Genomic DNA, 15,041 nt, shown 5'->3' on the forward strand with positions numbered 1-15,041 from the left:
GAAACCAGTGTTTCTGGTTAAACCAACCATGTACTGCTTACTGCTGATTACTCAAGAACGGAAAAAGCTAAAAACAAACTTATGTTCTGGCAAAAGAAAAGTCTACTCTTTCTCTGGGTACGTTTGGTTGTTTTTGTCATAGAACACAATATTCTGTGGGACATCCGTCAAAATGCTCTAAAAGAGTTGGAAATATGGGGAACTCTGCTTTGAAAACGGCTAGCAGTGAATGAGGTGAAAACATTTTTCTTTTTTAATGGTTTCGGGGGTCTTTAATGGATTAATGGAATTTCAATTCATTTCTGTAGTGACTTGATTTAAATTGAATTAAACTTGTAAATTAAGGTACCACTGTCTGTTAAATTGTTACTTACAAATGCCTGTACAGTACACGTATTAATGATGGGCAAGAGGCTGTTGTCCTTCAGCAAATGTATCTTTTTAAAGTGACATTGTTTCCAGTTTATTTGAGTAATTGCTTTGGTTTCATGCAAATTTCATTTTTAAAAGGTGACAAACGAACAATCCAAGGTGATGAGCCAGCATTACGTTTGTGTGTCCCCATCAAGTAGCGTCCTTTTGTGTGCGACGTCTCCCCTTGAAATCAGCCAATCAAACGCCATCTTTATATCACAGGCAGCTTTGTTATGTAACCCGACATGGTTTGCGTGCCACCTATGCAAGAATGTCGACCTCCAGTGGTGATTTGCATCATTTACAACGACCCTCAGCAGTGATGTTGTTGTTGTTTGGATTTTGAGGACACAATCTCACCCCAAACGCTTGACTACAGCACATGCGTGTTACTGTGTAATGTACTGTCATGCTTGTTTGGTGATTTGTGGCTTTTGTGGCCTCATTAGGATGACGTGTGTTAGCAAAATTCCCAAAAGCCTCTTTTCCAAGCATTCATTGCAATTGAATACAATAATGTGCGCACAATAGGCAAAATACTGTAATTTCCTTTCAAAGCGCTGCATATTGAACAGGAGTGGGAGGGAGTAGAAGCGGGGGGAGCGAGAGGGACAAAGTGTGTGTGCATGTGTAAGCGCAGCTATAAAACAGACATTGAATTCTGACTCACTCTCTTTGAAGAAGACAGCTGTGCATGCAAGACTAAATTACATATAATAAAGGACCGCTCGTTCTCAATTTTTTTTTTTCACTTGCCAATCAAACCCAAATAGAAGCCATGGCGACAATGTTGAGATACCCCGTCTTTCCTCATCTGCGGGGTGAGCTAAGTAACTTTTTTTATGCACTGTTTTGACTGTTTTAGTGGTCTGAACTGTTTTACGTGGACTGTTACAGTCATTTGATTCAGTAAATTGGTTTTTTTTTGTTCATATTTAAATTGAAAGGTCCTGGCAAGAAAAAGCTAATGTTATGTCTTGGAGTGTGCTCTTAATATAAGTATTGCATCTGATGGAAAGATGAGCGTGAGACAGGTACACATTTCTCAACAAATGTATTTGACCACCAACCAATATAAGACGTATGTCTTAAATTAACAGCAAAATATTTTTTGTATGTTTCTCTATTTTTTTTCTCATGATTAAATACAATTATTATGGTTATCCGTGAAGCTTTAGATTGTTTTACAAAAATTAAAATCTATAAAAAGTCAATTTTTATGGTTTTTATTGGCGGTTTTAGTGGGTGAATGTTATGCTTGATTCATTTCTGACTTTTATATAAAGGTGAATTCACTGTGGAATTCCTCATTCCTGTTCATAATGGTAAAATGTCAAGAGCAAAGTTTAATAAAAACAATTTCCAACAGTCCGGATAAAAGCACTTCATGATCCTGGTTGGTGTCTTCTTGTTTTCGTATATAAAAGCATACATTTGTTGTGTTTGGCTCTATTGAAAAGTGTATTGTCTATGATATGTGCTTTTTAGCTTCATAAATATCAACTATTACCGAAATGACTTGCAAACAGTGTGGCCATAAATGCAAATGTCCAGAAAAAGAGACAATAAGTGAATGCATGTGTCCATGTCTTTTTTTTCGGTTTTGCATGTGGCTTGTTCTTCATCGACATGTTCTCTTCACTCCTATTATGTAACGAGTCAATCACAATCATTGAACGTAATCCAGAGGATGACTTCATTGAAAACAGCACCAAGGAAAAAAACATTCACTGGACACAATCTTATGTAAACCAAATTATAGTGTCATTCAAAACTGTAGTGATATTATTAGATTGTGCAGGTGTACCCAATGAAGTGCCCATGTCCATTTCCAGCCCATATTTAAATGTTCATCTCGTTCCTCGTGGCCTGTGGTCTTCTGTCTGGATTCAGATTCGCGTGACCCTGGTCTGTCGCTGTCACCAGGGAGGAGTGTCATGGCCGAGCCCGACTATTTGGAGGGAGACTGCGATGAGCTCATCAAACCCAAGAAGTTGATCAACCCGGTCAAGAACTCCCGCAACCACCAGGACCTGCACCGAGAGCTGCTCATGAACCAAAAGAGGTCAGTTCATGCTTCTGGTTTCGAAGCATTCTCAATGGCTGCGGGTGCCTGGGAGGCGAGTCTCCTTACAAAAGCATAACTGACTTTACTCGCGTTGTAACATTAAATTTGGTCAGTATGTCTAGCATGGTAGGACGTATTGGCTGGGCAATATGGCTTTAAAATCAAGCTTTGATTAATGATTTTAATATTTTTTTTCAATAAAACGTAACAGGAAATTACATTACTCACATCAAGTTAGGCTTTTTGGATTTTTTTTTCCTCTTTGGGGATATATTGCTGTATCAGAAGAAGGTTTCTGAAGAAGGTTTCTGATGGTTCCCCCCCCCCCCCCCCCCTACCATTAATTTTACAGCAAATTTCACTGAAAGATTAGAAATGAATATGATATTCTTTACCGATTATGTGAAAATAAAAGCGCTTCCTTTAAGAGGAAATGCCCCGTTTTAACAAAATCCTTAATAGAATGAAAATCCAAGAGGAAGCACTTATTTTCCCTTTTCACATTATCTGTGTTTGTGTTATGTCTGTGGAAGTTGATGCAAGTTAATGCTAGGGGGGATAAAACCTATTCTTTCAAAGCTTGGTTGTTATCGAGAGAAATAATGAAAATCCAGAATCGGGGGGAGGGGGTGTCAGAATTTTATTTATCAGAAAATCCCTTTTTTTATTCCTGGAAAAAATTTGCCTTTACAAATATTTTTCACCTTTCATTGTGCCATTATTTTCTTATCAGTGCATTTCATTGTCTGAATACTCTTTGGTATTTAGTAGCCCATGTCCTGGTTAATACTGTACATTATTGGCACAACAGTATTAATCAAAAGCATTCTCCACATAAACCTACTAACAGAGTACTAAAGTGATTAGTCATCATCTCAAGTTCATTAAGAAAGGTTGCGCCTTGATTTTGAAGCACATAAATGGACTAAATTCAAAGGTGATATCCCTTGAACACTAATTTCAAACAATCACATTTGAACAGTTGCATCAAGAGTTGGAGTTGATGGAGATTTTATTTTAAGGCCGTATCGCCCAGCCCGATTGTATGAATTGAGAGGTTTTTAAAAAGGCTGTCAGGTAGTCTCCACGTACACATCACCTTAGTCTGACCTCCACTGATGAAGGCTGAGGTAATGTAATCGTCATGAGACGTCCTTGGTCTTATGATCCCCCTGATGCAGGCTGGGTGGGTGGAGTGAGTCCGTGCGCGGCATCCAACCTCCAGCGGCAGTGTTATGTAAAGCGCAGGCCATGAAACCGCCACAGCAACTCTTACATAAAAGGTCCGGTGCATTACTGTGTCATAGATGCGTTATGCAAAAAAGCTCTCGTGGATCATTGGGGGCGTGGGGCCAAGCGGGTGGTATGGTCAGCGTGACGAGATCATCCCATCCGCACTGCCCAGTTCCTCTCAAGGGACGCAGCGGCTGGCATCTTTGTGTCAGAGTTATAAATAGCGACAGATATTACATCACAGGGAGCCGTGTTGTGAACAAGATGGTAGATGGAGATCACGTGATAAAAATATTTCATGCGGTGATTGAGAAAATGGGAAATGAATTATTCTTCTCTACTACCGTAATGAGAAAATGTGAAGTGTCAGTTGAAAAGATGATGTTAGGTGAGGTAATTTGCTTTCAAGGAAGACGGAGCACCGATAGTTATTTACATTTCAACAGGGAAATTGATTTGAAAAAAAAAAAAATAGATGTTGGAAATTCACACATGATCTTATAGGGACTTGCTAATGAATTTACTTTTCTTTAGCTCGGATTAATTGCACGGACTTGTCCTTTTGACACTATAATGGATAGCATGACATTAGATAGCAGTCTTGCAACATTTTGCTAAATTACTAAAATACAATTTCATACATACCTGTAAGAAAATACCTTCCACAAACCTGATGATGGAGTTTTGGTTTCCAGTCTGTCCCTTTAGAACTGGCTCCTAGGATTATTGGCAGCCTTGCAATCTTCCCTGTACAACTATTTACAACGTCATCCACTCAATCTGTCCTCCTCACCTACAACTTACCCTGAATTAAATAATTCATTCATCTTCCGTTTAGGGCACATATAAACAAACATTTCCCAAATGTTTATTGAATGTTGTTAAAAGAAAAAGTGATGTAACACAGTGGTAAACATGACCCTGTCCCGATTATTGGGAGCCTTGCAATCTTCTCTGTACAACTATTTACGACGTCATCCACTCAATCTATCCTCCTCACCTACAACTTCCCCTGAATGAATTAATTCATTCATCTTCCGTTTAGGGCACATATAAACAAACAACCTTTCGCACTCACATTTATACCTACGGGCAATTTAGAGTCTTCAATTAATCTACCCTGCATGTTTTTGGGATGCGGGAGGAAACCTGGAGTACCCGGAGAAAACCCACGCAGGTACGGGCAGAGCATACAAACGCCACACAGGAGGGGCCGGGATTTGAACCCCGGTCCTCAGAACTGTGAGGCAGATGTGCTAACCAGTCGTTCACCGTGCTTCCCCTGAATTCATTAAAAAAAATTATTTTTAAGTATAATGAACCCCCACTATTCACGGGGGACAGAGACCCAACCCTGCTGCAAGTAGCGAAAAGATGGCTGCAAGTCACCTGAAACGGAGAGGATCATAAAGCACCAACGTCATGCATCTCAAATGTAAAAAAATCATGTTACGTAAACAACTGTATATAGTACTTCAATTATTCAACACAAACAAACCACCTTCATGTGAGGCTCATCAGTAGCATTAGCGAGCATATTAGCCTAAATAACATGCTGGCACAAACTGATGTGACATCAAACATGGGCAAGCAAATGTGCACATTAACATTTTACACAAACGGTTAAACTCACTTTATTTCATTTTTACAGAATAATAAATGTTGGAAAAGTAGCCTACGCGGTCGAGTAGTAGCTGCATTAGGAGACAAGCAGAAACATACTTTCGTTTTCCCCTTTGATGATGGATTCAACGACCGCCAACGGAAACGGGACATTACAAATGAAGATGATAAACACATCAATCAATTAGAAGAAGAAGAATCACCTTTATTGTCATGAACATGCATGCATGCACACAAAATTTGTTCTCTGCATTTTACCCATCACAGTGAACACATAAACCTAACTACAACAATACCAAGATTCCAACAGATGGTGCAACCCAAGACATATGTTTTTGTCTTCATTTTATGTAAATGTCAGCAGTAGTCGATCACTTTCTGCCACCTAGAACATACCATGGTGCCTATTGTTGACATACGTTATGAAAATGTCTGTACCTGGTAATGCTGGGAATGTATGTATGACGTGTGAGGAATCTATCAGTTTTTTTTTGTTTTTTTTTGTAAAGCAGATTAGTCACGACCACGAGAGTGCTGGTGGGTTGGGTTGAGGTGCTGTGGATCCACGGATGGATAGACGGTTGCATGAAAAGGCACGTTATGTAATCAAGATTACAAAACAGTCGCAGCTGAGGGCCTTTCTCCGCCTCTCTGCTACCTCGCCTGTGCACAAAAACACACACACACAGACGCTGAGCAATTTTAAGAAAATTCCAGTGCGTTTTTGAACAAACCTTGGAGGGGCGTCCACTGTGGAAAGCGACCGGGCCAGAAGGGTTTGTAATCATGGAAACATTTGTCCACACGCTGGGGAGGAGAATGGCGTAAGCATCTTTTAGCAGCTGCTGTTAATACTTTCTGTGACCTTGATCTCCTCCACATTTACACAAAAAAACAGGATAGAGACGGTTTGTTTACCTGGCAGCTGTGTTTTTGGAGCTTAAAAGGGAAAACCTTTGAAGACGTGAGTCAAAGTGGGGGTTAGAATAAGCTTTTATTTGAATCTCAATGGGGAAGTTGCAGTGAATTTGTTCGGAACCACAAATGCATTTATAATACACGTGCCGTTTTAAAAAACGGCCAGCATTCTCTCCGGCTTGCCTGCATGTTAAGTTCATTGAAGTCTCAAAATTACTTGATATTCGACGTGGTTGGCGGAGAAGGATTTGAAACTGTGTCCGCTGGACAAGCTAATCAGAATCAGAATCAGAATCATCTTTATTTGCCAAGTATGTCCAAAACACACAAGGAATTTGTCTCCGGTAGTTGGAGCCGCTCTAGTACAACAAACAGTCAATTTACAGAACACTTTGGGGACATAAAGACATTGACAAAAAACAATTGTGCAAAAAGATGCAGATCAAGCTTGTCCTGTCCTTCCCTCACAGGCTGTAGCACTACAGCCCCATGCAACACTCATATTTAATGTTTCATTGTTGTAGATAATGTAATGACTTACTTTTCTCATCCTGTTTATAATTACTGCTTTGTGTTTTGTCTTCGTTTCTCGCTCCCCTCTAGAAACTTTGTTCTGTTCGACTCTGGTTCTCAATAAACTGCAATTATAATGCTAAGAAACCACAGGGGAAGCTTAAAAACTCCACTGTGACACAGTAAAACTGTTCCAGCATAAAAGGGATACAGATCCTCCATTCTCCTTGACCTTACAGCCAAACAGGACAAAAAAAAGATTGGCATTTGCCACGTATACAGATCCACGTAAACAGATCCACGTAAACAGATCCGTTACACTAATTGACAAGTGTAATTTGCCGGCTTGGTGATGAAGTGCTGCCTCCACACAGGAAACTACAATCGGTGCTTTTACCATCTTTATGGATACTTGTTCGCTCTTATTTTCTTTGCCGAGTAGCCACCCCGTTGCGACTCATCGTGGTAACAGAAGCTGTCCTTGTGTTGGCACACCCCGCAGTTGAGGGGGTGGGGTGGGCAGTGGCTCCGTTGCACGAGACTCCCGAATAACTTTATTAAGAGTGTTTTGATTGTTTACCAGATTGTTGTCATGTAAACAGACCCTCAGAGTTGGGTTGAGTGAAATAATCCATTACTCGCTCGTCAGCAATCATTTTGTTCAGCACGACAATGGAATTACAACTGGAGTTTAAAAAATAAATTGAGATTAGCACATTTAAAATATACAGTATATTTTTTTAAATCCATTTATTTCATTGATTCCTTATTGCATTTTTATCAATCAAGGACATGTGGTCGCATGCCCGTCCCTATCTCAGACAAGTCTTTAACTCCCCAGTAAATGTTCTCACAAGAACCCCCACCACACACACACATGCACACTTCTTCACTTAAGTAATCACATTGGAGGGACGAAAAAAACAACTCCCACAGCTTCTGGGAACATTGTGAGCATGGTTATGTAATGTTGAAGAATCGGTGATACATTTAATTAAGGCGGCCTTACTCATGAAGACAGCCTGTTATTACATCAAAGTGTGTGTGTGGGGGTGGATTGTTGAGGTTTCTCTGCACAAAGGTAGAGTAGCATCACTCCTTTTGCTGCTCTTAATCTTGAGGTGAGTGGTGTGAGTGAGAATACATGATTGTGTGAAAGAGAGACTGAGAATGTGTTAGTGAGGGTTTGTGTGTGTAAATGATTGCGTATCAATGTGAGATAGCCCACAAACTAGCCCCTCTGTCTGTTTTAAAACTCAAATGAGCACAAATGTTTGCTGCCTTTGGTTTAGCGTGTTAAAGCCTAACCTAAAATACTGCCTATCTACTTTCATTAGGTTTTATGATGACAATCTGACCCTGGAACAAATTATTTATATCTTTTGTTTCAAAATCTGACCAAAATTGGAGGTTGACCAGCGTCTTGGAATGTAATGTAACAGACTGGGGCTAGTGTAGGGTTGAAATTTCATCTTGAAAGAGCTTGAAAAGTGTTTATATTTGACCCTGATTTCATCCCACTTTCCCCTAAGGTAAGGTCCAGTGCTGGCAGCCATCTTGTCCGCAGACTGGACAATTTGGTGCAATTGGCTCCAAATCAAAATTTAAGAGAACACCATGGACACATTTTTAATCCAAAACACTGGGAAAGGGGAATGCATGTCACACGGAATAAGATTATGCTCATTTGCTGCACGATTCATGTGATTGATACTTATTATTGTTTCACGCCGGTAACAGAATGTTTTGTGTTTTTTTTTTTGTGCGCACCAGGGGCCTGGCTCCTCAGAACAAACCGGAACTCCAGAAGGTTCTGGAGAAGAGGAAAAGGGAGCAAGTCCTCAAGGCTCAGAAGGAGGAGCAGGAGGCGCACAAGAAGAGGAGCGACTTGGAGATCGAGTTAATGAAAAGGCAACAGAAACTGGAGCAGGTAACAGCTTTAATTTGGTACCAAGTAATCCGTTTTAAGAGTTAAGGGCCATCAATGCCAGCTCACGTTTTTCTAGGCCAAAAGAACAGATATTTGAGCACAAACTGTGCAGCAACACATGTAGACAGAAAATATAACAATACTCGCAGGCATATATTATAGACTTTACACCGATTTTATCGGTCGGATCGGTATCGGCCGATAATTATCATTTTATGCTGATCGGCTTTGTCATAATTCGCCGAGCTCCGCAAAAGACATTTACTCCGCGTCGCCATCATGCACAGTATATTTGAATCCAAAAGCTAGTTTATTTTTAGCCTTGTCGCGTGTCGTTTGATGTAGTACTGTAAATATCTGATGGCCAATAAAGTTATTAAAAGAAAAAAAAACATGTCGGCGGTGTGGGACAGGTAACACGTCTGAGACAGACAACATGTAATGCCCGGACCAGACTACAAGACAAATTTGCTCTTTCACGATTGCACTATGTCAGACTACTGCAATATTCCGATACCACCCCATCCCATTTTTTACGATCATTGGGCTTTATCTTGTCAACTCAAATGCGACCGGATACACTCGTTACTGTGGCGACGACAACAAGAGTGGATTGCGCCGACTGTATTATAAGGACTAAATGCGGAAAAACGTGTATTGGTGGTCACCGGTGCTCAAGACAGGAGAGGACATTCGTTTAAGGATTGCTTGAGGAATGTTCACTACTTTTAATACGATACGGCTCGCAAGCAGGAAACAAAAATGTTATGTAGCCTAGCAAGCTAGTGCTAGCACTAACGGTTGCATGTAAACATGCCGCCGTTCTGTCGAATCCTGCTCTAAAGTTTTGGTGTGGGTGAAGTAATTTAATTACAATAAATTAATTTAATTACAGTAAGTTCGCACCCATTATTTCTGTCATGTTGTAATGTTGGTTTGACCTGACTGATTAGAATACACGAACTGACTAGAGCAGTGATTTCCAACATTTATGAAGCAAAGGAACATATTTTACAATTGAAAAATTTCACGGCACACCAACAAACAAAAATGTCACAAAAAGTGCATACGTTAATTACTGTATGTACTTCCTGCCATCTAATAGAAGACCATTCATTTGTTCTGTCTGTCACTATGCCTCACTGGCATAAATAGATGAACAAAGATACATTATTTATTGTAAATATTTTTGGGAGCAATTAAGTACACAAGTATATACAGCAGGGGTGTCCAAACGTTTTGCAAAGAGGGCCAGATTTGGTCAGGAGAAAATGTATGGGGGCCTGACATTTGTCGAACCATTACCATTGTAAATTAACATGTAAATATGTAACTGTATCACTTTGCTGTCTGCAGCTAGGTCGATATTGCAAATGAGAATCTGTTTGCGATTGCATTACCAGGATAGTTAAAGGTTAAAATAATAATAAATTAAATACAAATGAACTATTTTATGAAAGTTGACTGAAATGTTTTAGAAACATGTATTTATTGATTTTGTTTTAACAAATCACATCCCAGTGCATTTTGACAGAATAGTATAGTGACTATACTATTCTGATTTGACTATACTATAGTCAAATCAGATGACAGAAATTTGACAAAACTGTGTTTTGATCATCACAAAAAATCAATTCACTGAGACTCGTAGCTCGCCTTTGTAGAATTGTCATTTGAGTCACGCGCTCTTGTGAAAAAGCGCTGCTGTGCTATCAAAACAGCTTCCAGTGGCTTCAGTTTTTTGGCGCATTCGTTCGCCGTTAGCTTGTCGTAGTTAGCATGTTTCGTCTGGTAGTGCCTCTTAATATTAATTTATTTGAAAACAGCCACAGTCTCTTGGCAAATTAGGCAGACACAGTTGTTTCGTATGTCAGTGAAAAAACCCACTCCTCCTGGACACGGCGGCCCTCGTTGTCAACTTTCCTCTTTTTAGTTTCAGTTGCCATTTTAGAAATGGGCTAAAAACATACCACAGGGGTAAAAGTTCATACAGGGGTCACGCGACGAGAGTGCAGCCACAGGTCTACTGCCACCCTCTGGTGAAATATAAAATGCCTTTTTTTTGTATGTGTGTATTGTTTACTGTGGTAAACTGTGCTGGCGGGCCACATATCATTGATCTTATGACATGATGCTTCGGGCCGGAGAAAATTTGGACACGGGCCGGACTTTGGGCATGCCTGATATACAGTAAATGAACACGTTATTTAAATAGACACATTGCTCCATCTTGTGATCGAATCGGTGATCGGTTATCGTTTTTTTTTAACCTCGCTGATCGGCCCCAAAAATCCTGATCGTGCAAAGCCTAATATATTCTTTACCCTCAGTAAAAAAGAAAAATTATTAAAAATATTACTGCAGATTACCAAGCTACTTACGGTCGTTGTGAAAGTGTTCTTTGTTTGTCTCCATGACTGTATTACACCACCCCTGGTGGCCAAGTCACATACACCGGAAGGAGTTGCAATGATTTAGTCGTAGTGTGCAAATTATGTAATTCTTTACATTCGAAATAATTATGTTATTATTATGTTTTAAGAAGCACAATATTATAAAGTGCTATTTATTTCCTTATTAAAAAGCACATTCCACAATTGTTTTTTTTTTGGGGGGGGGGGGCTTGAACAGATTAATGGAATTTCCAATTTTTTATTTACTTCAATAGAGAGATGATTTGCGATGCAAGTTTAAGTTATGAGTGTGGTCATGGAACAAATTAGTCGTATCGCAAGGTACTACTGTAATTAGCTAGTCCCACAAGGTCCATGTTAACTATAGGCACATCTCAATAAATGAGAAAATGCTAGGAAAGTCCATTTATTTCAGTACCTCATGCATTATATCCTGTAGATTCATTAAACACTTGGGAAGGTCACTGATGGTGTAGCGGTACACTCGCCTGTCTTTGGGGCGGGCAGCGTAGGTTCAGTTCCCATTCAGTGAATGTGAGTGCGAATAGTTGTCCGTGTCTATATGTGCCCTGCGACTGACTGGCGACCAGTTCAGGGTGTTGTCTGCCTTTCGCCCGAAGTCAGCTGGGATAGCCTCCAGCGCCCCGCGACCCTAACCAGGATAAGATGTGTTGAAAATGGATAGATGGATGGACTTGCGAAAATACTTTTCAGACGGCAAATTCCAGCCTAATTTCTACATTAAAAATCATTTTCATTGTTTCTTGATTGTTTGTTACGTAATACTCTTGTTTCTAGAGATGGTGAATTTGGGGTTTTCGTGTGCTGTAAGATATAATCATCAAAACTATACATACTTTTTAAGTTGAATTACCAAACAAAATTAAGCTTTTGACGGTTTAATTTATTGAGATGTACCTGTATGTCTGAAATTCCACCATGTCAACTTTTGAATCCACTTACCTGGTGAAATGTTTCTTACGGCCAGCATTCGTTGTCCCCTCTTGAGCAATTTACCTCACGTAACATCAGCATTCCAACTGACACTTCACACATTCAAAGGCAAGGTTAAAATCACCACTCAAGCATTTCCCATTTTTCCTCAATCGTTCTGCCTTGATCAACTGACATGTCAGGTTTTTTTTTTTTTACTAGAGGTGCAATCTGGAGTTTTGGCCACCCAGAAGTACAGTATGTGTGACATCGTAGTGCAAATATATATCTATAACATGCGTGTGGAATCGTTGCACTGGGCCCGCTTTTAATCGAACCTACACGTCCTTGCAGCTGGAACTGGAGCAACAGAAGAACGAGGAGGAGCAAGAGAACACTCCTGAGTTTGTGAAAATGAAAAGCAACCTGCGCCGGACCAAGCAGGAGACAGAGGGCGAGGAGAGAACCACCTAGATGTCACCGGATAGGCTGTGTGTGTGTGTGTGTGTGTGTGTGTGTATGTATGTGTGTGGCGACCTAACTGGTCCAAAATGAACTTCCTGTCTTCCCGCCCCGCCCCCCCCCCCCACACACACCCACACATACAGATACACAACCTTCCAATTCTTTCCCGCAGTGAGGAGAGAGACTTTTACAGACTAAAGACCCCCCCACTGTCTACACGCCAAGGACCACCACGAGTCGAACCTAACCTAGCAACACGCTCGCACTCACACACACAGGAGTTTTCTTCCCTGGCGTTTTCACGCAGCTGTCCTTTCTCCGTACTGCCACGGTGTCTGTGTCTTGTTTTTGTATTTTGCGGGGGGTTTGTGGTCTCACCTACAGAATTACGGGAAGGAAAAGTGGACACTGGATGGACTCTCAACAAGCTGTGTAATTGTGGGAAGAAGAAAAAAGCCAAACAAAATGTGCTTTTCTTTATTTATGTTTGTAGATTTTTAGCCCGCTTCTAGAGGAAAAGGTGGGCTGGGGGTGGGGGCGAGGGTGGGTCAGCTGGGATGAGGGAACACTTATTAGTCATTTGTGTAATTTTTTTTTTTTTTTGTTTTTGTTTTGTTTTACAGCATTTTAGTTTTAAGAAGCCAGAACAGTACAAAGGGAGTTTGTTTTATTTTGTTGTTTCTAAAAACATGCCACTTTTGCAGCTATTTCAGAGCAGTAGAACTCCTCATGGCATCAGAGTGAAATTTTCTTTATCTATCATGTTGTTTTGTATTAATAAAAGTGTTAAATAAGGGTTTTGGGTCATTGGGGGAAGACTTCTCGCATAATCCAGGGTGTAAAAAGGTTCCATTTCAAAGGCTTTTTGATTAAAGTGTGTTGTTTCTTTATCCAAATGTACTGTGTATATTAATGTCATGGCAATACATGATAGATTTTAGTTTGGGAAGCGAATTTGAGAGACCCTGGTTTAGTCTCCTATTTTGTCATTTTTCATGTTTTGAAACAAGACGGGGTTATTTTCTGGGCGCTCTCTACTGGCCATGTATGATACTGCATAAGGACGATCCAAACAGATCCATGCCGTTAATTACTGTATAGTATACTTGTACAAGTGATGTAATATTAAGGTACACAAAGAAGGGTTGGGAGCTTTATTGGCTGGACCATCACCGTAACAAACCTGGAAAGAGACACAGGACCATCCTCCTCCTTTTCCTTTGGGCTTGTCCCGTTAGGGGTCACCACAGCGTGTCATCCTTTTCCGTGTAAGCCAATGTCCTGCATCCTCCTCTCTTAACACCAACGGGCAGTTGGTGTGAGAGAGTCTTCCCTCATGACATCCATCAACCTTCTCTTTGGTCTTTGGACGGGAAGGGGCTCAGGGGTGATCCCTGATGCAGTCACACCTACAGCACACATCACCACTGTTCTGCTGCCCTCATACATGTCCTGTATTATTCTGACATACTTCTCTGCCACTCCAGACAGTACCACAGTTCCTCTCTGGGTACTCTGTCATAGGCTTTCTCTAGATCCACAAAGACACAATGTAGCTCCTTCATATCTTCTCTGTACTTTTCCATCAACATCCTCAAGGCAAATAATGCATCTGTGGTACTCTTTCTAGGCATGAAACCATACTGTTGCTCGCAAATACTCACTTCTGTCCTGAGTCTAGCCTCCACTACTCTTTCCCATAACTTCATTGTGTGGCTCATCAACTTTATTCCTCTATAGTTCCCACATCTCTGCACATCACCCTTGTTCTTAAAAATGGGCACCAGCACACTTATACTCCATTCCTCATGCATCTTCTCAACTGCTAGAATTCTGTTGCACAAGCTGTTCAAAAACTCACCAGCCACCTCTCCTTGATGCTTCTATACCGCCACAGGAATGTCATCAGGACCAACTGCCTTTCCATTTTTCATTTTCCTCTTTAATGGTAATTTTATAACTGAATTAAATTTAAAATGGCCAATTTAGAGAATTGCACACTTTAGATTGAAAATATACAGATTGGAATGTTATTTTTGAAATACCACAGGTACGTCATTTTGAAAATATACAGATTGGAATTTTATTTTTGAAATACCACAGGTACGTCTCGATAAATGATAATATTCTATAAAAGTTAATTTATTTCAGAGTTCAATTCCAAAAGTGGAAAAGCAAATGTTTGCAAATGTCTTATTTTGATTATTTTATTTATTTTGAGTCTGTTTTCATGGGGTACTACAGAAATCTGAGAATATTTACTATTAATTATCAGAATAGTTGTACATTGACAATCGATAAATTTTCGATTAATTGTTGCACCTCTAGCATAATGTATGGCTTGGTTTTAATTATTAATTACACATAACTAAACAGAAGTGGCAAAATGACATTTATTTCTTTTTTTATCATCTGAGGAGTTTGAAAAAAGTAACGATCCAGTTTGACAAAGTTTGGGGTAGAAAGTAAAAATATATTTTCGAATGTGGGGAATAATTGTAAAAAGTGGTGATAAAAATAAATACTCAAG

General features: G+C 40.0%; 1 protein-coding gene across 4 annotated transcripts in view; it reads left to right on the plus strand.

Moving 5' to 3' along the window:
* fam107b (family with sequence similarity 107 member B) overlaps positions 1 to 13,407 on the plus strand; it is a 36,070-nt gene extending 22,663 nt beyond the window's left edge. Inside the window, exons 1-4 of one of the 4 annotated variants that reach the window (XM_061677780.1) lie at positions 1,079 to 1,235; positions 2,308 to 2,479; positions 8,543 to 8,699; positions 12,401 to 13,407. In XM_061677780.1, the coding sequence (XP_061533764.1) occupies positions 1,193 to 1,235; positions 2,308 to 2,479; positions 8,543 to 8,699; positions 12,401 to 12,520 (492 nt within the window). In that variant the 5' untranslated portion in view covers positions 1,079 to 1,192 and the 3' untranslated portion in view covers positions 12,521 to 13,407. Of the gene's footprint in view, positions 1 to 1,078; positions 1,236 to 2,307; positions 2,480 to 8,542; positions 8,700 to 12,400 lie in introns of those variants that run through there. The other 3 variants (XM_061677782.1, XM_061677783.1, XM_061677784.1) reach the window with 3 other exon arrangements.
* Positions 13,408 to 15,041: the final 1,634 nt, after the last annotated feature.

The sequence above is a fragment of the Phycodurus eques genome, chromosome 5 (genome assembly GCF_024500275.1).
Source record: "Phycodurus eques isolate BA_2022a chromosome 5, UOR_Pequ_1.1, whole genome shotgun sequence".
Lineage (NCBI taxonomy): Eukaryota > Metazoa > Chordata > Actinopteri > Syngnathiformes > Syngnathidae > Phycodurus > Phycodurus eques.